Below are 23,768 nucleotides of genomic sequence, written 5' to 3'. Positions count from 1 at the left end.
TTGCAATTACTCTAGATATGTCGTGCTTGAGTTATGACAAAACTCATTGTCAATGTGTTGTAATATTTTGTTGATGTTAAGACTTATGATAAGTGTTTGTTATTTTTTTTACCTAAATTATATGATCCCATTTATGAAATGAATTACTAAATTTTTTAGTAATTTCAACAATTTTAATAAATCACATAAATTAATTCTTTAATGTAATTGGTAATATGTGTGATACTATAATCATAAACATAAAAAAAAAAAAAGTTGCACATGCAAGCAAAGCCACTCCTATGTTATTCTCTCCTTCCATTTTAACTTTTTTTTTTCTTTTTTGAAATTTTGTTACGACTTATAAGAATTCTTTATGCGCCAACTCACTCGATTAGTTCCATCTAAAAATAGAAAGATTTGAATGAAAATATAAGTTTGAAATATAAGAATTTTTAATTTTTGTTAAGAAACATTTGTTTCGATGTTTCTAATATATTTTTCATTTGTTGGGAAACATTTATTTTATTGATTTTAGTGTATTTGATATATTATATTTTTTAATTTTTTATATAATAAAATAATTTTAAAAAATAATATAAGCCTAGTCCAAGTTTAGCAACTATAATATAAGTCGGGCTTGAACAAAAAATTAAATCTATTTTTTTGGATTAGGTTGAGCTCGAACCTATCAATTGAGCCTAATTTTTTATTTGAGCCCACTCCATGGACAACTTTAGGCATTAGAAAGACAACTTCAATTCTCCTATATTATATGATATGCCTAGATTAACTTGATATATGATAGGATAAGATTAAAAATACTTTGCTGAAAATGCTACGTGTCATCATAATAAATTTATCGTTTACATGAAAATTTATTTATTTAATTTTGAATTTATAATATATATTTATAATTAATTGAAAATTTATGTACCTTCCATATAATTTTTGTTTATGATTGATCATTATAATAAGAAAAGATAGGCAAAGGAATACTATTATTCAAATGACTCTAGAGATTGTCTTACTATACTCTTTTTTTCTTTTTAGTACCTTATTGGTTGGCTTGGCTTTATTACTTTTTTCCTTTTGGTTCACCTTTTATTTCATTTGTTTGATAAAAAATTAGATTAGATTGAGGTTGTCACTATCGTATAGTTGGTATATTATTATTGCTCTAATATTAGTAGATATTAATAATGGTGTATTTTTTTGATATTTATTTATTTATTTTTATATAGTTGTAGTCTTAAATTCTGTTTCTTTGATAAAATATATAATATATAAATGTAAACATATTTTAATTAATATATTTATAAAATAATCATAAAAATTAAAATTATTAATAAATTTTAATAACTTAATGATTATATTTTATTTTTAATATAATTGAAAAATTATTAAGACAAAAAATAATAAAAATTGATTTAAATACCTTTCTTTGAAAAGGAAAAAACTAGTTTAAATATCATAATTTTATGCTAATCTATACAAATTGATATGTGTATGTACATATTAATAAAAATCGACAAGAAATACACTAATTTTAATAAAAAATATAAATTTATTATTTTAATTTATGAATAAAACAAACATATCAACAGACCGATATCGAAATAAAATTGACAACACCAAATAAATAAATAAGAATTATCCAATCATCTTTTAGTAAAAGAATTTTACAAGGTCAAGTATCTCTTTGATTTTGATAGAAAACCTTTGCTCCAAGCTCCAACACAAGGGAAATCACCAAACAGTCCCCGATTCTAATTCTCCACGTGTCCGTGTATTATTGACTTCAACGAATATATGGCGCCATTCTAATCCTATGTCCGTCCACAGGGAACCATAACTCAGCTGAACCCAGGCCAGCGCATAAGATAAAAAAGAACACTAACCACCAACAGTGGTTGATTCACGTTGAAGGATATCCCAAAGCCTGTGTTTAGCCGTTGGATAAAACGGTAAGTAACTAAAATAATCAAAATTGTGAGAGATTTTTTGTGATATTTTTGGAAGGATTTTATACTTTGTTTATCGAATCTAAGCGGTGCGGTGACCTGAGGCTCTTGTAATCGGCGGTGAGACTTCAAACTTCAACGACAAGTCATCGTGTTAAGATGAAGGGACTCTTCAAATCTAAGCCGCGAACTCCTGTTGATATCGTGCGGCAAACGCGCGATCTCCTCATCTATGCTGGCCGTTCATCCGACAGTCGTGAAGCCAAGCGGGAAGAGAAGGTTCTTTTTGCTGAAACGCCTTTTTGCTTATAGCACATTAATTGTTGTCGTCTTGTTTTGTTTACTCTTCCGCCCTTTTTTTATATCTATTTTTGGAATTTTGACCTTCGGAGGAATTCAATTGACGTGAGCATTTGGTTTTAGTTAGTTGCTAGGAGAATTAAATGTTTAGCGAGATTTTTTTCTTTAGAGTTTGAGCAGCTATTTGATTTACTGAAAGGAGTATAATTTCAGTGTCTATTCCTTATGTTTGGTGGTAATTTTGTTGCAGATGGCGGAGTTATTTAAAAATATAAGGGAGTTGAAGTGTATTCTTTACGGAAATAGTGAATCTGAGCCGGTTTCAGAAGCTTGTGCACAACTGACTCACGAGTTCTTCAGAGAGAACACGCTACGACTCTTGATCACTTGTCTTCCTAAATTGAACTTAGAGGTAACGCTTATTCACTATAATTTAGTTTAGATGTGCAAATTTTACTTTGAGGGAATTATTGTTGCAGCACCGTGAGGCTGTGAGCTTATGCAATTGTCGCTTCTTTTATAATTTGACAAGTATTGTTCTTTGCAGGCGAGGAAAGATGCAACTCAAGTTGTTGCAAATTTGCAAAGGCAACAAGTGAATTCACGGTTGATTGCTTCTGATTACTTGGAGGCAAACCTTGATCTTATGGATATCTTAATAGCAGGGTAAGTGGCAATCCGAAAAAGTTTACTGAAGTTATGATATTCTGATTACTACTTTCTTTTAATTTTTTTTGTTGGTGTTTAAGATTTAAGTTATTATTGGTAGGTAGATTAGCTCCTTGTATCTTTTTCTTTGTTGTCCAGATCAAATAACTTAATCCGAGAGCTAAGGTTATAAGTTAGTGATAGTTTAAATAGCTCTTTAATTAGGCAAAAGCAAATTAGGAGGCACTTCTGTTACTAGATTATACTTACTGATCCAATCACATGAGTGCCAAACTTTTGCCTTGGTTATATTGAAGCTTGAATTCTGATTTATGAATGATATCTTATAATGTAGTCTTTTGGATTGGTTACGCTGTCAAATTGAACTTTATTTTGTTTCTATCATTGTATCACAATCTTCCGATTTTTTAATGTTGTATTTTCAGTTATGAGAACACAGACATGGCTTTACATTACGGTGCAATGTTGAGAGAATGCATTCGGCATCAGACTGTTGCAAGGTGAGCGTAGTCATCGACTTAATTCATACCTCAATGATTTGGCCTCTCAACCTTTTAGTGAATGACACCCCAAGTCATTTCTTAATCCACCGGTGTTTTCATTGTGTTTGCACTCAAGGGGCAATCTTGTCCGTTATTTACCTTCGGAAGCTTTCCTTTTTTGTAATTTATTATTATTATTTGAGAGCCTCATCTCCTAAAGTTTTTAGTAGAATAAAATTTCAAAATAATTGAAGATTTTTAATATAGTAATAGCTGAATGTGGCACGTTTTGTTGTTTGGTTTGCAGGTATGTTTTGGAGTTGCAGCACATGAAGAAATTTTTTGACTATATACAACTTCCAAATTTCGACATTGCTGCTGATGCTGCTGCAACTTTTAAGGTTGATTACTGCTGATCTAATTACATGTTAAGATGATTTCTTTCTTCTCTCATTTTCTTTCTGAATATTACTGTTGCACTTCTGAATCTGCATTAACCATTGGAATCCAGTTTCAGAACAGCCTGTATTGAAGTAGGGACTTGGTTTGCTTTTCAATCTTACATTGTTGAAACAGGGTTCTTTTTTATTTCAGCATATCAAGAAAAGTTGTTTTGTGTGATGTTGAGTCATCCTGTCATGAACTTCCCCATCTTCCTCCCTTCTTTCTTCACTGGTTTTTAGACAATGTGTTGACCTCTGATGTTATGTAATATCTTGTTTTCTTGCAGGAGCTCTTGACAAGGCATAAGTCCACTGTGGCTGAATTTCTTTCGAAGAACTATGACTGGGTAAGTGTTGTTCCTCCATTACTGTCATCCTTTAAATTGTGAATTGTTAAGGACAACCATAGTACTTAAATAATCACGTCAGCTTGTAAATTGTTTCCATGAGAATCATTTTATTTTCTCTTTTATGTTTGACTAGATCTTTTCAGTGACATGATTGTAATTTGTAATGATGCTACTACACATAGCCACAGTAGAGTTCTCTGAATTTCTTCTTCATTCCTTTTTTATGTGAAAAGTTTTTATTAATTGGAGCTCATGAACTCAACTGTGTTTGTTGTTTTAGTTCTTTGCAGAATATAACTCAAAGTTGCTGGAATCTACCAACTATATTACGAGAAGACAAGCTGTCAAGGTATAATCCTTAAAAAATAGGAGTATGATATTGATTTCCTTTTCCTTTTTTTTTTTTTGGGGGGGGGGGTTGGGGGTAGTCTTCCAATCAAAACAAAAACGGTGCTTCTAAACATGCTTGACTTCACATCAGTTTTTTAAAAGGTTCATTTGTTGATTTGAGCTGAAAATTTCAGTTCTAATAAGTATGAAGAGTGGAATGATAGTGATACCATCCTGGGATTCAGTACATAAATACTTTGTTAAGAGCAGGATGACTGCTTTTAGATTTGATACCTAAATCAAATTGAAGTTACTATTTTAAATGTCAAAATCATAGTTATATGATGGTTGTTTTTTATTTTTAAAGTTCCTTAACTAAGATGTGGCAGTAGCACTTGCAGTTTTAATTTTCTTTGCTAAGTAGACCTATAGTAGTTTATATTTTCTCTTCTTTACAGTTGTTGGGAGATATCTTGTTGGACCGGTCTAATTCAGCTGTCATGACCAGATATGTTAGCTCAAGGGATAATTTAAGGATTCTTATGAATCTTCTAAGGGTATGAAGCTTCCCCATTTCATGTTTTGTTTATCCTACAATATTCTGGAATGATCATATTTTCTGTGAGTTTGATGTGTTTGATGTTATTCTATTGTACTATTGAACTTGGCATATATCTGACATGAAACTCTTAAAACTAGTTATAGCTCTCAGAATGAGTTGCTACCGACTATTGTCAAAAACATGAGGCATATGTTAGCCTATATTACTATTGGTTTAGTTTATGGCGGTAAACACTAAGTATAATACTGACCTGTAACTACGATCATACCAAATATGAAATATGGAATAAACTCGAATCCCTAAACGGTGATTCGATTATATGCAGGAATCAAGCAAGAGTATCCAAATAGAAGCTTTTCATGTTTTCAAGGTATGGTGTCAATTTCTTCTCCTTCTGGGCAGACTTGGTAATTTGATACATTAAAATGCTTACGCTATCCTTTTTTGTGCATGTCTCTACAGTTGTTTGCCGCGAACCAGAACAAACCTGCAGACATTGTTAGCATACTGGTTGCAAATAAAAGCAAGCTTCTACGTTTGTTTGCAGATTTCAAGACCGATAAAGGTGCTTTTCCTTGTAACATTATCTATAGTTGTGAAAGACAAACACATGTAACATTAATTTTGCTTGTAAAGTTTTAGGCTTGGCACTTCTTATTTATAGATTGCGGTGTTGATGGATTATTATATGTCTTGCAGAGGATGAACAATTCGAGGCAGACAAGGCTCAAGTTGTGAAAGAAATCGCTTCCCTCGAGCTTAGAGACCGGCTAGAGTGAGCCTGTATGTATCCTTTAGTCTAATCTCCTTTTTTTTTTATGTTGGTTAAAAATAAATGTTATTAAACACAAATTGACTGAACCAAATAGGTACCTCATAGTCGTAGTCGTAGTCCTTTCAGAAGGGCATGGAATATGTAAAAACGAAAGGCTCTTCGTTTCTGTTTCTGTTTCTCCTTCTTAGAATCTCTAGTTTTATCATCTATAATTCGCAGTGTGTGGACGATAAAGAAGAAAAGGTAGGGGTGAACATAAAATAATTTGCTTGTATGAGAATGAGATGAATTCAATCAGTTGAGATACTTGGATTGATTCACCTCTACATTGTGGTTCCCCCAATGCTTGTTTATAGTTGTTATGCTTATGCTTTTTAAGTTTAAACTTCAATGCAATCTTGTAAATAAAGGCTAACACATCTTCAACTAATCAATACATTTGATGTATTGATTGTCTATAGATATATCTTAAACAAGTATAATTTGTTTACTGTATGAATTAGTATTTGATATACTATCAATAACAATAAAATTTTCCAACTCTATAAATGGAGTTAAGAAATCACATGTTTCATTAATAAAAAGTGCAAGTGACAGTCTTTTAATTATGCTTGTGTAATTTAAAAAATTCATCTTTGTATATCAAATAATTATTCTGCATGAATTGGTAATGTATATATTAATTGTACGCCATTAGTTGATGCCATTTAATTAAAGGTGTATATATTTTATTTATTTTAAAAGAAGAAATGCAAAGCAAGGGCCTTTCGAGCATCACGTGGAGTGGTAGTAACTGGTAAAGGATTGGTTATTTGGTCCAAGTTTGTCTTCAAAAAGGAAGAGAGAGGAAAGGGCAAGAAAAGGAGATTGTATGGTGGAAGGAAGTAAGGAAGCTTCGGTTGATTGGACCATTTGATTTCGTCTACCTTTCACATCAGAAAAGATAATCGGATGATAGACAAAGGCACATTGGCATATTCCATGAATCTCCTCATATTGGTATTCAATGAAGCAACGGCTGCAGTACTCGTCACAAAGCGGCCATTTTCTTATCTGTTATTGTTTTTATAATTAAATCGGTTAATTTTTAACTTTTATTTAATTAATTGAATAGTCAGTTCAATCAATAAATTTTTTTTTAAATCTAGATTTACTAAAAAATAATTAGACCCTCATACCCGTGAGGAAAACGAGTGAGTGAACTGTGAAAACAATATATGGATGCTAATTTCGTTATTCCTAGGTGAATGAACTAATATGCCAAAGTTTTACTAAACAATATGTACTTCTAACTCTAATAATACTAATGATAGTAAAGCAAAATTACATAACAACCAGATATATCTGCATTATAGATCCACTAAGTAACGAATGTTAATTTTTGTTACTAATAACGTGGATGTTCAAACATCAAAGACATGGTTTTTATTCTCCAAACAAAAGAAATAAGAGAATATTAGGAAATAAAGGGGCATTTATTTGCAGTGGATTGTGCATATAAAATCAACACATGGGTCTCGTTTTGTTTGTCACTAATGCTGTTGTTTCTTGTCCTAATTACTACTTGAAAAGCCCTTCAACCCAATTTCCAAATCACCTACAAATTCACCATCGGCCATTCTTTCTTTCACTTTCTCTCACAAACCAATCTAACATGGCTGACAATGGTGGGAACTATGAACCCAGATTAGTATTTCCCTCTAATTTTCATCATCTTCTTGACATTTCCATTGATGGGATTTCAATTTCTTGTTCACTGTTATCCGTTTTTTTTTTGTTTTCTTATATAAATTCTATGGATTTCAGGTTCTCCTGAAGAGTTCTTGGCCACTGCAGTTGACGCAGCTAAGAAAGCCGGCGAGGTTCATTAAAGTTTTCATTTTTCCATTTTTCTGTTCAATTTACTTCATTGATTTGTTCAGCTTATTACTCTCACATTTTTCTTTTTATTTGATGTTTTTTATAGATAATCCGTCAAGGGTTTTACCAGACTAAGAATGTGGAGCATAAAGGCCAGGTCTTTCTTTTATTCCCCCTCTCGTAATTTTTATTTTATCCCCATTTCTTTTTAGCTGATAAGGGTATTAAAATTCATAAATTTTGATAGATTATTTTGGTTCAACAAATGCTCTCATTGATTACTAGTAGAGTAGCTGATGAAACTGGGTTATCTAATCTTATAAGAGTTTCTTGGGTTGTTTTTCAGATTGGTCGTGGTTCAATCTTATTTAGAATTGAAAATGGCTACTTAAAAATTGCTTATTTTATCTAAGTTCAGGTCGATTTGGTCACTGAGACTGATAAGGCATGTGAAGATCTTGTTTTTAATCATCTCAAGCAGCATTACTCTTCTCATAAGGTTAGCTCTTTAAATCAAATTCTTTTACCATGTATCTATCAAGATTCAAATACGAGCATAAGAAAACGACCTAGTTTTATCGAACCATTTTTATGGTATGTTATAAGTGCTGTATATTTTCTTTTAGTTCATTGGGGAAGAAACCACTGCTGCCTGTGGTGCATCAGAGCTGACTGATGAGCCTACCTGGATAGTTGATCCCCTTGATGGAACAACTAATTTTGTTCATGGGTAAAATACCTTTTCTTTGACTTGTGTTTATATCTGAGATTAAGGTGTTCGATCATTTTCATGTCAATTGTTTGCAATCATGTAGGTTCCCCTTTGTGTGTGTCTCCATTGGTCTTACTATTGGGAAAGTTCCTACAGTTGGTGTTGTTTACAATCCAATAATGGATGAGGTGAGAATTACCCTTTAAGACAATGAAGTTTGCTTAAAAAAATCTAAGAGTTTTTCTTTATCACAAGTTAAACAAATATTACCGGGTTTATGGCATGCAGCTCTTCACTGCTGTACTTGGAAAAGGTGCTTTTCTCAATGGGACGCCTATAAGAGGTGAATCTAATACCCGATGCTCATGATATATATTAAGTCCAAAAACTTTCAAACAGGTCTCTTAAAGATGTGTTATTTTGCTTTGAAATTTCGCAGTTTCATCTCAAACCGAACTTGTGAAGTCTCTACTTGCAACAGAGGTGTGGAACTTCTTATGTTCTGAAATTTCTGATTTTTACCCGATTTTTTTGGTTCATTGTTGGGTGTTAATGAACTTAATAATTTTTAGTTCATTGTTGGATTGTTTTGTAAGCATGTAAAAACTTAATTTAACTTCTTTTTTTTCTTTCTATTGAGCAGGTTGGAACAAAACGAGATAAGTTAACAGTGGATGTTACTACAAATCGAATCAATAGCTTACTTTTCAAGGTAAAAGAAAACTTTGCATGGATTCCTTTTGTTACTACATCTTGAAAACTTTAAATACATAACAAAATTTCCTTTGATTAAAAGGTGAGATCACTTCGGATGAGCGGTTCTTGTGCATTGAACCTTTGTGGAATTGCATGTGGAAGGCTCGATCTGTTTTACGAACTTGGATATGGGGGCCCATGGTATGCTTTTAGTCATTTTAATGTTTGATGAAAGTTGCGGTTCAGTAAATGATTGACAGTGTCTGCCTCTTTGTTCAGGGATGTGGCAGCTGGTGTTTTAATCGTTAACGAAGCTGGAGGCCTTGTGTATGATCCGTAAGAAGCTAAATCTTTGACTAAGCAATCTTTAAACTATTTTGTCTTGAAATCTAATAGAGAAAGAGAAATGCTAATGGAAAGTTTATACATGCTGTTAACCAGTGGTGGCTCTTGTTTATTGGATCAGGTTCGGGAAAGATTTTGATATCACAGCTCCAAAAGTCGCTGCTTCAAATCCTTTCCTGAAAGATGCATTTGTCGAGGTTTTGAAGCAGACAGAATGAAGTTGCAGTTATGTATAGTCTGCCATTATTTTTTATGAATATGTTGAGTTACTTTTTTTCTTGTGGGGGAGATTGTTGAGACATTTATATTCTTGGCTTTGGCAATAGGCCAGATTATTTTGTAGAAGCCCATTATTACAACTTGCAAGATTGCCAATATAAATCTGCTTTTGCTGAATTATTAGTTTGTAATTAATCAAGTTTAGGGGAACCGAAAACAATAGGCATAGGGGACATGTATTTGTTTATCAATTCTCACCAGTGGTTAGCCTTTGCCTTTGTCAAGCTTTAGGGGTGAACAAAAGTCAGTTCAAACTAACTTAACCGATGGTTTTCAGTCAAATTGGTTCGGTTAAGAAGCTGGTTAAAATAAAAGGGGGCGGGGGGCATATGCATTAGGCCCGGGCCATGCAAGTGTCCATGGTTTAGATATGGCCCACCATCCCCCTTGTCCTAGGACTAGGTGTAGATTATCCATTACATTCTCCCATATATCAACTAGTACCAATCACTGCTCTCCCACTACTCACTTGGGAATGATGACATTTTATATAATATGTTATATCTATATAGTCAAAATGAACATGTACGGTACATGACAAAAATTAAAGCTAAATTAATTAGTAATCCATTGTGTTATTACTGCATTATGCATGATGCATGTGTAGCACACTCTATTTATCTGCTCATAGTTAAAAGAACAAACAGTTGTTTTCATTGATCATTGAAGTTAATCAATAAGAGCTTTGATCCTTGGGTTATTGAGTAATGATTGTTTGTTTCCTACATATTGGATATGGGGAGTATGTTGATATGCTATAGGTGGATGCATGTTATTTTTGTGCAATGGTAAGGCCATTGATCTGTGCTCTTATTTGGTGTAGAAGTAGTTAGGGATAAAGCAACATTAAGTCCCTGAACTTGATAATTTTTCCCAACTTAATCCCTAAACCTTTTTTTTGTTTTACATTAGTCTTGGAATTTGGTAAACTTTTCCCACATTTGGCCCATGTAACAGTGTAACACTTTGAGATTGTGCCATGTCATCACATAAAATTTTCAGTGATGACACTGCATAATCTTAAGAGTGCCCGGAACCAAAACTGGGCAAAGTTGTCAAGTTTAGGGATTAATATGAAAAAGAAATTCAGGGAACCATCACCATTTGCCTAAAAATGCTCATCAACAGGTTCAACACCATCATACAAACGCATATATTGATACATGCAATCGAAGTAGTAAATTTAAAACCAAGAAATGTTTGGTTGGAGGAAAATGGTTGTAATTGAACTGGCCAATACTTTTTATTCATCAATAAGATTGTAATTGCATTACAAGGATACCAATGAGAAAAGTTATTGTCAGCAATGGGATGAATGATAGGTAGGAGTTAGGAACTAGGCTCGGGCTTGGTCTCGGTATCGGCCTCAGCCTTAGCCTTACCTTTACCCTTATCTACCTTAGTCTCCTCTGAGCTTTTCCTAAATGCTTCAGGCCAGAAACCGGCCTGAAGCAGCTTCTCCACCTCCTCGAACTGCAGTCCTTTGGTTTCAGGCACGAACCAGAAGATGCAAATGAGTCCGATTCCACAAAATACAGCAAACAAGAGGAAGGTCCCGGCAGAGCCAAGAGCTTTGGTGAGGGTTAAGAATGTCTGGCTAACAATTAGATTAGATACCCAGTTTGCAACTGCAGCTATCCCTCCTCCAATACCTCTGTATCTCAAGGGGTAAATCTCAGAGTTCACGATCCATGGCACTGTTCCCATTCCGGGGGAGTATGATATGATGTAAAGTCCTAGGAACACCACTGCCAGGAACCCGAATCGGCTTGGACAACCATCTTTGTACCAAGTACGGTGTTTCTCACGACATGAATCCTTTATGTCTTTGCTCAATGCCAAGCATGGTCCGGGAGTATACTATAACAACAGATGTCTTAAAGTTTCAGGATCAATTTAAAATACGTGATAGTTTGGGATGTATGGTGAAATTAACCCAATAATAATACTTACTTTGTTTACCCCATTAGCACAAAAGCCACATTCAGCTCTCAAACAGGACATGCAGTTCCATGATGCTGGATCGTTAGCTCTCACATAACTCGAACAAGAAGCATTTAGAGCAAAGTGCATCGATTCAAAGTGGTCGATATTCGGCGAATGGGTGGCGACTTGAGAGAAGACAATGGTTAACACCACAAGGCAAGCAATTATGCCGATCATGGAAATGATCATCATTCTCCTCCTGCCGTATCTATCGACAAAAGTCATGCTGACAATAGACCCAACAGCATTGAGACCGGAAGTTATGAGAGAAAGGGCAATTGCAGTCTTGTTTGAAGCGAAACCAGCGAACTGAACGATGGTCGGGCTGTAATACATGACGGTATTGATGCCTGAAAATTGCTGAGCCACTTGAACTGTCACACCGGCATACAGTCCCCTTCGGACAACGACATTCTTGAAAGCTCCCTTTAGCTTTTGTGTCATACTATCACCAAGGGCATGTTCATCAGCTTTTTCAGCTTCCACTGAGATTTTTAGAGCATTCATTTCGTCTTCAAGTTCTTCTGCAGGGTATATTCTTTCTAGGATGGATTTGGCCTCATCTACCTTGCTCTAAACATCACAACTATTATCATTGTTATTATTGGAAATTGATATGTAATCGTTGAGGGTGTTCGACTTTGTTGGGAGAAGTTTGTAGTTGGTAAATCTCTCAACGGGTCAATATTGTTCTTAGTGTAGGGTTTTGTATCCTGATTTTGCTAAGATCCGATGGTAGTTTCACAATACAAGAGTGTCTTACCCACTAAGGAAATCTAATGTTTGCATTTAGTGGGTAAAGATATCATGAAGGCCTCTGTATTAGCAGTCATTGCAATTTGCCTTCTATTTAAAAAATGAACAAATTAGTCCCTATATGATAGATCAAAAAGCAAATTGATCATTTTTGTTAAAGTTTCATCCGTTTATACTGTTTGCTGACAGAATAACAAGACAGTTACATGTGGCGTGCCACATGTACCTTAGTTGACATACACGAATTAGTTTTTAACAATAGAAATGAATAATTTTTTAACAGAATGATCAGTTTGCTCTTTGATCTAATATACAATGACTAACTTGTCTTTTTTTTTTCTTTTTATTAGAGAAGGTAGAATGCAATTCGAGTCTCAACACAAAAGCCTCCATGATACTTTTAGCGCACTTAATGGGATATAAATCTAGACTCTATTATATATAGGACATTACCACTTAAGCTCTCAATAAAGGTGGGAGACAAAACCGTCACCAGAAGACAATATCAAATCTATCAACTTCCAATGGATGGCATTTCACAATTTTTTCTCGAAAAGTCAACCTCCTTTCAACAGTAATCTGATCTAATATTGCAAAGAATTGCTTAAACCTTTCTATAAAGCCACCTAGGAGACTCTGGAAGTGAAAGCATCAACACAAATTGAACCACAGCGGGGAGTCCAGCTACTCCAAGCATCCAACGCCAGGATCCTGTAACCTGAAACACATAAAAAAAATAGATTTAATTCGTATTTTAATATTTAAACTTGACTTCTTTTAATGTAATATATGTATTTGATAAAAGTTATACATTTTAGCATGTGAAGATAACAATGTTAATTTTAAATATTTAATTTCAATTTTAGAGTTGATTTGATGAAAATTCATAATTTGTTAATAATATTAGCAATTAACTTTCATCAAATCAACCCTAAATCTTGAATTAAATCACCTCAATTAGACTGTTTTGACAAATTAAATACAAAATTAAACTAAATTTATTCTATTAACAAAATCATGAAAAATATAAACCTAATAATATTAGCAATTAACTTCCATCAAATTAGTCCTAAACCCAAATTAAACACAAAAATTTAACATTGTTACCTTCGTAATGTTATTAATAGGTCCAAATTGATAACACTCTAGACTGCTATTATTAAAGTAACGATGAACTGTTAATTGATTACACAATTAAAATCACTTAAAAATTTAGTCAATTATATTGAATCAATGATAAAATAATATGATACTATTACTTATTCATTCTATTCATCCAACAAAAACTTTATCATATTAGTAATAAATTTACAAATCATCTAAATGCTTAAAACCTATTTTTTTTAAATAATTGTTCATAAAATTTACAAATTTCAATGTTATCATTTTAAACTTTTTAATAACATTATGAAATACAGTGGTGAAAACTGAGTGCTTTTCCCCAACACTAAGTTGTTGTCATTAAAATAGTGATGTGTAAAAAAATTACAATTATTTGGTCATAAGTCAAGGTTAGGTGAAAACCCTAATTAACTATGTTGAAATAATAACAAATTTACATGTCACCAAGGTCACAACCAAATATTTAAAAAAAATATTAAATTTGAATTATAAATTTTTGAAAGTATAGTAATGTAATTTTGAATAAATTAAATTATAATTTCTTATAATTCTGAATTTCAGCATAGCAAAAGGACTAAAACCACAATTAAACCTAAAACTTACGTGAGTGAAAGCCAGGTTGATACAGTAAGATAGAAACTGGCCTCCGGTGATTAACAACCCATTGGTACTAACCAGTGCACCTCGGATCCTAGCCGGCGAAGCTTCTGAGATATAAAGTGGTGCCGTCATCGAAGCCATTCCCACACCGAAACCCACAAAGATCCGTCCGAGGATAATCATCCACGGTGCCGGAGCCAGGGCCATCACTATTGCACCCACAAAGAAAAAAACATCGGCCACCATAATCGATATTTTCCGCCCGAACCTGTCGTTTATCCACCCTCCGAATCCAGCTCCGATGATGGCACCTGCGACAGCCATGCTCACGATGGTTTCCTGAAAAAAATCAACACATAATAATGTGTATATATATATAATTAGTGCGTTAATGGACAACGAAATAGGCAATTTGTGTATATTAAAGTAGTTGTTTTTTTCATACTTGTAGCCATGCTTTTCTATCAACTTCATGAAAGTCCTCGCGGATATACAGTAATGCACCAGAAATCACCCCTGCAATACAACGATAATGGTTACTACTGTTTTGGGTTAATTCCATTAGACATTCTTAAACTTTCAAAACAATTCAGTTACATCCTTAAACTTAAGTATCCTCTCAGCTTGATTTTTTTTTTTAAATATTTCGGCTCATAAGGGCATTTCATTAATAAAATAAACATGGTTTATGAATCTCAGTAGGGTTAAAATATCCAGTTAAATCCTCAAACTAAAGTATCATTCCAATTAGATCCTTTCATGGGTCTAACCGTCAATTTGGATAGGATGTATTCAAAATTATGTATTAGTAATAAAAATAATAGGGTTAATTTCATCAAACGTTCTCAAATTATTAGCTAAATTCTAAATCGATCACTTAATTTCAAAACACTAATTAAATCCTTAACATTAAGTCTCACTCTAATCAGGTCCTTCTATCAGTCTAACAAACAATTGAATTTGGATCGGACATAATTAAAAAACGAACTATGTCAGATCTCGTCATGCATTTAACATGGAAGCTGGTAGGGTAGGCAGCGACCTTAACCCCTAACATGACAAAATTGCATTTAAGTCCTAATAACTGTAAAATTATAAGTTAGTGTGATGACAAAATTACACTTTGCCCCATAAAAACTTATAATTCAACTTTTTTCCCCTTCCTAAAATAATTTTCAAGCTTCCCCCTGACTAGACCAAGTTACTTTAATTTGATGACTCAACTGGAAAGCTTTACAGTATGGGTACCATTTTAGAATTTAGTAATTAAAATGATTCTTAACCAAAATTTTAACTTACCTGTGTCATAACCAAATAGGAGCCCTCCAATACCAGCAGACAATGCAAGTCTCATGATATAAGGTGTTTTCCATGTTGTCTTCCAACATTCAGTGAACTCTGTCTTGTCTGGTTTTGAGATACCACCTTCCACCATTTTTGTCACAGCAAAAGCTCAACCTTCTCCTTTTGCGTTTAAACAAATTATCTTATAAACACAAAATTAACAATCTCCTCCACCATATGGAACTTTTTTTTTCTTTTGTTAAATAAATAAAACAATCAAAAAAGAATTGGATGATCATGAGATGATGAAACCATTACTATGTTCATGCAACGATAAACAAAATTCAACCATTAAAAGAAATAAAATAAAACTATTGTACAAAAAATGGGATTAATAATTTAAATAATGGTTTTAGAAGACAAAGTCGTGGAAGAAAAAACTGATTTCCCGACAGTTGGGTGGGATTTTTCATGCAATTGACTCCATTTGTTTAGGGTTTTAAAATTTCGTGTAGTGACACATGGTATCAAAGCTAACTCTTAAGGGTTCTAGCAAGGTGCCACCGAAGACAATGGATCTGTTTTAGAGTAGGAAAGGATGTGATATTCGGTAAAACTATCATAAAAGCTTTTATTTTAAGATTTGGTTTGTATTTTATTTTTTCTGTTATTAAAAATAGATTTTTATATGTCCGCATAAGGTACATGTGTCACGTTATCAACTATGTCAACTTTCAATAGCAAAAACAAATTAATTTTTTAATAGAAATGATCGATTTACTTTTTAATCTAATATATATCATTTAATTTATCTATTATTTTAATAAATGAAGCAAAATACTAGCCAACATCTAGTACAAGAAAGCTCCATAATGTTTTTCCCTTTCATAGTTTTTCACATTACTATCAACCACTGAGATGTCTCTTATGGACAAAACCATAAAACTCGATAACCCAGAACGAGTAATAACTTACCATATCGGTATCCCAATAACTCATCAAACTGTCGGCAGTCTATTCATACTTTATATGGTATGGCGGTGATGATATAACTGCAATCCAAAGAAAATAAACGTGGTGGCCAAAAGAAAGGTGGTCCAGTTAAAGAGAGGCTGAGGCAAATATTGAATTTAACCACATGGAGGTGGCCAAGGTTTCTGCCGACTGCTGCTGCGCTGCACGCAATTATTGTTGCCAAATAAAGCTGACACGTACGGTATGACCATACGAGGTATGGCATTGGCCGCAAATCCATCTGCATGCTTTCATTTCTACAAGCTTGTATCCTATACTCATTTTAATTAAATTTTGAACTGATTGAAGTTAGATTAGGGTGTAAATGAGAATTCTATCTTCACACGTTATTTAATTTTGATTAAAAAATTTAAAATTTTATTCGGTAATTATCGAATAAAGCTCAAATAACTCAAGTTATTGATCCAAGTGAATTTAAGTACTATATATAATACTTGATTAAGATAATTTACAAGTTGAATCGAGTTTTTTATTTTGATATATTTTTATCTTATTAAATTATAATTTTACTCTTATTATATAGAAAAAGCTTGTTATATCCTAAAATCGTCAAGATCGAGTAGTGAATTCAAGCACCCCTCTGCCCAACATGCAACAAGGCCCTACTAATTAATCGCCAATTTAACTCGAACCACCACGTCTCATCTGAGATGATTGAAAGCTCATCTAGCCACCAAGCTTCCTAGGCCTATACCAACAGATCAGTTGGCTACCTATTTCTAATTCATCTATAGAAGCTTGACACATGACACCTCGAGACGAGGGTTAGGAGTTTATAAGACTCAAGGCCCACATTAAACAGGTTCCTATTCTCTTCTTCTTCTCTCTCCCTTCACTCAATCCTAACACACTTTATCATTTATCATTTATGATCGCCTTATTAAGCCGTCCTTTACCTTATATAAAATGAGGTAAACCACACATCTTTACCGCCATATCCACCTTATTCGACATACCATCAATAGAACCAAAATTAAAGTTAATATTCAATTGAGTTGGAATCATTTTAAAATGAAGTTCTCAAACACTATTTCCCCTAATACTTAAACCAAATGATTTAAGAGATATCAAAATTATTATCATTCCAACCAACAGTCACGGGTGTAGATATACATAGAGAGAGAGAGATCAATGTTTTAGGTAGCTGATGAACATCCCCAGGGCTATGGCTAGGACTGGGCCCTCCATTCCAACATTCTTGTTCTGTTGCATTTCAACCGTAGTTTCAGAATATGGTTCTCCCACAATATAAAAAAGTTTTCACTGAATTGTAAATCTTCCTTTTCTTCTTACAGAACATTTAAGCACCTGCTCTACTGCATCTTCTCTCTCTCATAAATATCAGTAATTCATATTAAATTTATATTTTGTATTTTAATTCATATAAAATCATTTTGATACTATTTTTAATGGCGGAGTTTTATATTTGGATGTTTTGATTATAAATTAAAGGGATTGGAATTGAATTATAAATGTTCGAAGTAAAATATAAATTTTATTTAAGGATTTATAAGGAGGTTTTATAAAAATTAAAGGGAACAAAATTTATAACATACTATACGAAATGGAAATCTTAGGCAACTACTTGTCGTTTAGGAGAAATTATTTTTATGAACTCTTCCCATTATATCATTCATGATCCCAGGGGTTCGGGCTAAAAAATATTACCAAAATCATATATCAATAATATAGAAAAAATTATTGAAAGATCATTATATAATTGAAAAGGGACCATAATGATGTAATGGGAAGCATGGGTGAAGCCAGAACAAATTTTTAGGGGGGCCGAATGAAAATTTAATTTTTTATAGTCTATATCTTTATAATTTTTATAGGATTAAATCGAATTTCTATAATTTTAGGGGGGCAAAGTATAATTTTACATTTACTAATTTAAAATTTTAAAAAAAATTCAAGGGCCTAAATATTATTCCACTGCCAACCCCCTTGTATCCGCCTCTGGTGGGAAGGGTTCATAAAATAATTTCACTGCCTAATTGATTACTTTGTAGTGTAGTTGACAACTAAATCAACTAAGGAGTTTTGAGTCTTACGAATTTGCTCAAAGTTTTTGCATTTTTTATACATGTGAAATTTATTATTTTATTTTTTGGAATATAGTTCCTTTATTTTTCATATTTAAAAATGTGATTTTAATTGTTAGTACTGTTCATTTTTTAAATTAAATTTAGGTTTATTATTACAGTGTTAATTTTTTGTTACATGGTTACAAAGTGAATATTTTTCTATTTTTAAATATCATATAAATTTTTTTAAAAAAATTAATGGTATTAACAATTTGAAATTAAAATAGATGAACTAAATTCTTAAAAATAAAAGTTTAGGGATTACACTTAAAATATATAAATAATACAAGGACTTGGAGTATAGTTTAACCATAACAATATAGTGAGGGCCATAGTCCCATTAAGAGGCCCAAAAATGAGCCCATGAAATTATAGTGGGGAGGCTATGCCGGTAAGCAGAGTAAATGCAAATCTCTTGGCTGGCTCTGGCCAACGACTGAGTCCGAGTCCGAGTCCCAGCTTGAGACTGAGCCTGAGCTTCCACCTCGTAGCAATTGCGTAACCCTTAATATTGTTTCTTCATTCAAATAAACAAAAACATGAAAACACTTTGAAATTTTTCTTCTTCTTTCATTCTTTTACATTTCATTTCCATTCAGATCCGATTCTTAAACGCATTCCCATTTTAACCCCTCTTTGATTTCATCCTCATTCCGACACAAAAACCCAAGGGCTTGCTCTGGTTTTTAGCCTCGCAATTCTTCGTATAGTCGGTGAGTGCAATGAAACGCGATCTATTTATTTAATCTTTTTTGGCATTCGCTTTATTTTTATGTTTATAAATAATGGGTTTGATTTGTCGCACTCATTACTGGTTAGGTTTTCATTTGTCAATGCCGAATCTCAATCACCCTTTTTTTCATTGTTGTTTCTTGTTTCAATTCTTTGTTTGTTGTTTTCTAATTTTGTTTCGTTAATAGCTTAGAGGTCTAGTGATTCCATCTGGGATATTATTATATATCATCTTTTGGCTCATCTAATGTAGAAAGTTGTGTTTTTAACTCATTATAAGGGTTTTTTTTGGATAAAGGGTTGTTTGGGTTTGAACCCAAGCTTAAATAACGCAAGTCATTTGACACTACACCAGCGGCTAGTTGATATAAGTTTTAAAATGTTGGTAAAAAGTTGATTCCGGATTTTGTAGCTCTGCAAAAGTGAATTCATTTGGCCATTTGAGACTTCAAATTTGGTGCTATTAAGTCCCTTCTTTTTTCTTTTTTTTTTTGGTTCAATATGTGGACTTGATTGGTTCACTTGTTTCAGTATTTTAGGGAACTGCGAATTATAAAATTTCGATGGTAGTTCGCTCAGTGATTCGAGTTTATAATGGCATCTCTTTGATGGGAAACTGAGTCTATATAACTATGCAAAGTGCAAGTACTCTACTTTCGTATTGTTGTGATCAGTGTTTTACTAGTTTTCCAAATCGAGGTTCTTTGTTTCGGTGAAGATTTATGAGCTGTCTACGAAGCGGTAAAGTTTTTGAATCTGCAATTTTAACTCTTTCGAAAAACAATCTTGTGAATAAATAAATAACTTTTAAAGACTGAGTTTTTCAGCATCTTTAATAATTAAGACAAGGAATAAGACAAAAGACCTCATTAAAGGAGGGCCGCATTTAGAACTGAAAGTACAAGGCTTCATTTATATATGAAGTTATATGTTGTTCCTGGATCATGTTCCAGAGGTAATGTTCTAAGCAATCCCTATTGAGCTATAATAAAGTGCAGTGCATAAGTTCATTCTTGTTGCTATACTACCAAGCGTCTTATATTACTATTGAAGGTTATAGTGCATGGTTGAATTCTTGAAGGTCCTCGTAGCTATAGAAGTAGTGTTCAAAGAGTCTTAACAATTTTGGGCCTCTAGTTTTTGTTATTTAACGTCACTTTTGTCCGTAAATTTTAAACTTAATACAAATACCAATATGATGATTTACTGGTTAAGAGGCAAAGTGGAAGCATAGGAATCTTCGGAGCCACTATTATTAGTCACGTATTGTATTAGCTCTTGTTCGAGGCTTCTAATATGGCATTTATGAGGTTCTTTTCAATATCCTCTAAAGTACTGACTTGCTGTTAAAATGTAATTCTGACAAATGATCTAACATTTATCTTATGTTCTTGTTTTTTGCTTCCAAGATCTAAGTCATAGAGGGAGCTTAAGTGGGATTTGATGTGCCCGGCAAGGTGGAAGCAAGCTTATTGGAGGTTTCAAGGTACTGGTTCTTGCCTTCTTAGGACTCTATTTGTAAGACCTTAACGAGTAGCATATCACTTGTTGCACCAAACCAGTTGCCTATTTTACTTTTTAAGTTCAGATGAAAATTTTACTTATCATGAATCCTTTAGCGGGACACTGTTATTATACTCAAAACTGAAGCAACTTGTGCATTTATTTATGCTGGTTGAGTATTTTTGATGGTTTTAGTGTTTCCGTTCATGTTGTGTTGTCACTGCAGGGAACATATCACTTGGAGCGTTCGTGATAGATTTGCCTAAATTGCAGGATGCAGAGAGTGGCGTAGAAGTTAGTCCTTTTTTATTCAATTGATCCAATATTTGCTTCAGAAGATAGGTATTTTCTCAGATTCTTCATACAAGCAATTGCTGAGTGGCATTTTGTACTTATTATACCTTCCCTTCATTTCAAGTTTCCTTTTCCAACTTCTTTTGTTCCTTATTCTCTAAACCCGTTTTTGTTCTTGAATTTTTAAGGTTGGCGTTTCTTAGTTGACAATTTTCGTCCCGGAAAAGAACCTGAATGCTGAGTGTTATTTATTATTGATATGGTTCTGTAGAGTGACGATCCTCGTAAGGTTGGAAAATGAATTTTGTGACTGAGGAAGAGAAAACCGAGGATTACCTTTTCAAGATCGTATTGGTTGGTGATTCAGCTGTTGGGAAATCGAATTTACTTGCAAGATTCGCTAGGGATGAGTTCTACCCTAACTCAAAGTCGACCATAGGAGTCGAGTTTCAAACCCAGAAGGTCCATATAGATGGGAAGGAAATTAAGGCACAGATCTGGGATACAGCTGGTCAGGAGCGTTTTAGGGCTGTTACATCTGCATATTACCGAGGTGCGGTTGGAGCTCTCCTTGTGTATGACATCAGCAGACGACAGACTTTTGATAGCATCGGCAGATGGCTAAATGAACTTCAGAGTAAGAACCACGATGAACTTGTCTTTTTTGATTACACATGGTTACGGTCCATGTAGAAACCTTCTCGATGCAAATCTCATTTCTATGATTTATCAAAAGTCTCTCGAGTTCAAAAAAGGGCTAGTTTTATCCTGTTTTCAAAGGGACCCTTAGCCATATTATGGCATATTTTAGTTGCCCTTCTCGTGAATGTTAAAGAGTTGTCAGTTTTAGGCCTTGATGACTAAGGATTGACTCGTGTGGTTTGTCTTTTTGAACAGCTCACTCTGACATGAACGTAGTTACCATTTTAGTAGGCAACAAGTCAGATCTCCGGGATGCCAGGGAAGTATCTATTGCTGAAGGCAAGTCTTTGGCGGAGGCACAGGGTTTGTTTTTCATGGAGACGTCTGCCCTTGATTCCTCCAATGTAGCAGCTGCCTTTCAGACAGTTGTTAAAGAGATCTATAACATATTAAGCAAGAAAGTTATGATGTCTCACGAGCTGAATAAGCCAGATTCTTCTTCATTTGATGGAAAGACCGTGGTTCTACCGTCAGAAGATAACCCACAACCTGATGCAGCAGAGGCTAAAGCGGGTGGCGGTTGTTGTTGATGCTTCAGAAACTATAAACCCTATGCTCCTCTGGTCCCATCGGTTAGGCCTCAAGTTGCGGATAATTACTTCTTCATCTTCTTCCCTACCGGTAAAATGTTAATAAATACTTGTTTTGACATGTCCATGATAATCTTATGGTGGTTGATACATGGATTAGCTAAAGATGTAAATGAAAGTGACGGTGAAGTGGGCATTAAAAGGGGAAAAGAAAAGCAAATGATATAAGATAATATATTTAGAATGTCAGTGTAATTTCCTCTGTTTTGTTTGACTGTGGTTTTACATATTCAAAATGATTAAAAAAAAAAAAACAAGCCAACCACCATGTCTTATTTCCCCATTATTACTGTTACTGCAATTGGTAAAGCAAATGGCCAACCCCATTGCATAATAGCCTAGGTGCTTAAGAAAACTCCATATCCACTTCCAAATGAATAGCTTGCAAATATTGATATTGGACTTTTATGGCGAAATGGAGGTGCAAATCTGCAGTAAGATACATACAACCCAATTGAAGCAACCATGTTGTCATTCATGTACATGATCTTGTTTTGTAGTCATTGGGATGGTAAATTTTGATTTTTATCCTTTGAAAAATGGATGTAGAGTAAGGTGGATTTTTTTAATTTTTTTGGCAGTGGATATGGAATGATAATGATAATTAATTGTCCCATCCTACCTCGTAATTCTAATTGTATTTTTCCAGATTAAAGTCTAAAATTTTCTTGAACAAATTATGTTTAAATATTTGTGTTCTTTAAAAAGGTTAAAAACTTTAAAAATAATTAGGAAAAAATTATGGAGCAATCCGAGGATAGATATATATATAACATTCTTATAGTAGAGGCTTTCAAGACTTCTCGTCCATAGTGGAGTAGGATGGGTAGTGAGGTAGAGCATGCCAACTAAGTAACAGTTGTAGTATTGACATCATTCGTCTCATCCTATTATATGATCTTCTCCCGTAATTATATCTTCAACTCTAAATTCTTCTAAAATTTAAATCCTAAAACTTTGATAAGATTAATCTAATGTCTCGAATTTGAATCTTATAAATAAAAAAATAACATTAAAAAAACTTTACCCCTAATTAAAAACTTAATCTAAATCAACTCCGAATTTAATCAAATTCCAATTCCATTCCCAAAACACCAAAAGAATCTCAAATACAAAACTTTCAAATAAGTCATTAATGATTTCACTTACTGTTTAAAGGTTTAGGGTTGAATATGAGAATTTGGAAACTAAAAAATAAAAGCTATAAAGTTAGGTTGCTCTTTCTAGTGGAATGCAGTTGTTGGACATGGAAATGGGTTGCATTTTCTTTTTACCTTTTTTGTTCAAGCTTATTATTATAGCTTTTAGCTTTGTGCATTCACACATTACGT

At 33.4% G+C, this 23,768-nt stretch overlaps 4 protein-coding genes across 7 annotated transcripts; 3 read left to right on the top strand and 1 right to left on the bottom strand.

Moving 5' to 3' along the window:
* Window positions 1-1,824: 1,824 nt before the first annotated feature.
* On the top strand, window positions 1,825-6,180 carry LOC107925170 (putative MO25-like protein At5g47540). 2 transcript variants are annotated; one of them, XM_016855767.2, is made up of 12 exons: window positions 1,825-1,946; window positions 2,031-2,222; window positions 2,494-2,655; window positions 2,791-2,909; window positions 3,338-3,412; window positions 3,702-3,795; window positions 4,125-4,184; window positions 4,468-4,536; window positions 4,976-5,074; window positions 5,405-5,449; window positions 5,542-5,644; window positions 5,779-6,180. In XM_016855767.2, the coding sequence occupies exons 2-12, from the start codon at window positions 2,103-2,105 to the stop codon at window positions 5,856-5,858; spliced, it is 1,026 nt and encodes a 341-aa protein (XP_016711256.1). In that variant the 5' UTR covers window positions 1,825-1,946; window positions 2,031-2,102; the 3' UTR covers window positions 5,859-6,180. The 2 variants fall into 2 exon arrangements, with proteins under 2 accessions (XP_016711256.1, XP_016711257.1); XM_016855768.2 differs by having other exon boundaries at window positions 1,826-2,222.
* Window positions 6,181-7,232: 1,052 nt separating this feature from the next.
* On the top strand, window positions 7,233-9,863 carry LOC107925171 (inositol monophosphatase 3). The gene is made up of 12 exons (XM_016855769.2): window positions 7,233-7,521; window positions 7,661-7,716; window positions 7,821-7,871; window positions 8,133-8,213; window positions 8,341-8,444; window positions 8,530-8,614; window positions 8,715-8,769; window positions 8,866-8,909; window positions 9,070-9,138; window positions 9,223-9,323; window positions 9,402-9,458; window positions 9,589-9,863. Exons 1-12 carry the CDS (start codon window positions 7,365-7,367, stop codon window positions 9,683-9,685), a joined length of 957 nt encoding a protein of 318 aa, XP_016711258.2. The 5' UTR covers window positions 7,233-7,364; the 3' UTR covers window positions 9,686-9,863.
* Window positions 9,864-10,820: 957 nt separating this feature from the next.
* Window positions 10,821-15,837, bottom strand: LOC107925173 (inositol transporter 4). Its single transcript, XM_016855770.2, has 6 exons — window positions 15,510-15,837; window positions 14,656-14,726; window positions 14,214-14,549; window positions 13,099-13,206; window positions 11,700-12,305; window positions 10,821-11,606 (listed from the first exon to the last, which is right to left on the bottom strand). The coding sequence occupies exons 1-6, from the start codon at window positions 15,643-15,645 to the stop codon at window positions 11,076-11,078; spliced, it is 1,788 nt and encodes a 595-aa protein (XP_016711259.2). The 5' UTR covers window positions 15,646-15,837; the 3' UTR covers window positions 10,821-11,075.
* Window positions 15,838-18,992: 3,155 nt separating this feature from the next.
* LOC107925299 (ras-related protein RABA5a) lies at window positions 18,993-22,626 on the top strand. Of its 3 annotated transcripts, none has more exons than XM_016855952.2 (5): window positions 18,993-19,329; window positions 20,758-20,834; window positions 21,078-21,193; window positions 21,417-21,782; window positions 22,043-22,626. In XM_016855952.2, the coding sequence occupies exons 4-5, from the start codon at window positions 21,443-21,445 to the stop codon at window positions 22,375-22,377; spliced, it is 675 nt and encodes a 224-aa protein (XP_016711441.1). In that variant the 5' UTR covers window positions 18,993-19,329; window positions 20,758-20,834; window positions 21,078-21,193; window positions 21,417-21,442; the 3' UTR covers window positions 22,378-22,626. The 3 variants fall into 3 exon arrangements, with proteins under 3 accessions (XP_016711441.1, XP_016711439.1, XP_016711440.1); XM_016855950.2 differs by having other exon boundaries at window positions 21,334-21,782; XM_016855951.2 differs by lacking the exon at window positions 18,993-19,329 and adding an exon at window positions 20,370-20,658 and having other exon boundaries at window positions 21,334-21,782.
* The last annotated feature ends 1,142 nt before the right edge of the window (window positions 22,627-23,768 follow it).

This window comes from Gossypium hirsutum, chromosome A10 (assembly GCF_007990345.1).
Source record: "Gossypium hirsutum isolate 1008001.06 chromosome A10, Gossypium_hirsutum_v2.1, whole genome shotgun sequence".
Lineage (NCBI taxonomy): Eukaryota > Viridiplantae > Streptophyta > Magnoliopsida > Malvales > Malvaceae > Gossypium > Gossypium hirsutum.
The sequence above is the reverse complement of the archived record's forward strand: the minus strand, read 5'-3'. Positions and strand labels throughout refer to the sequence as shown.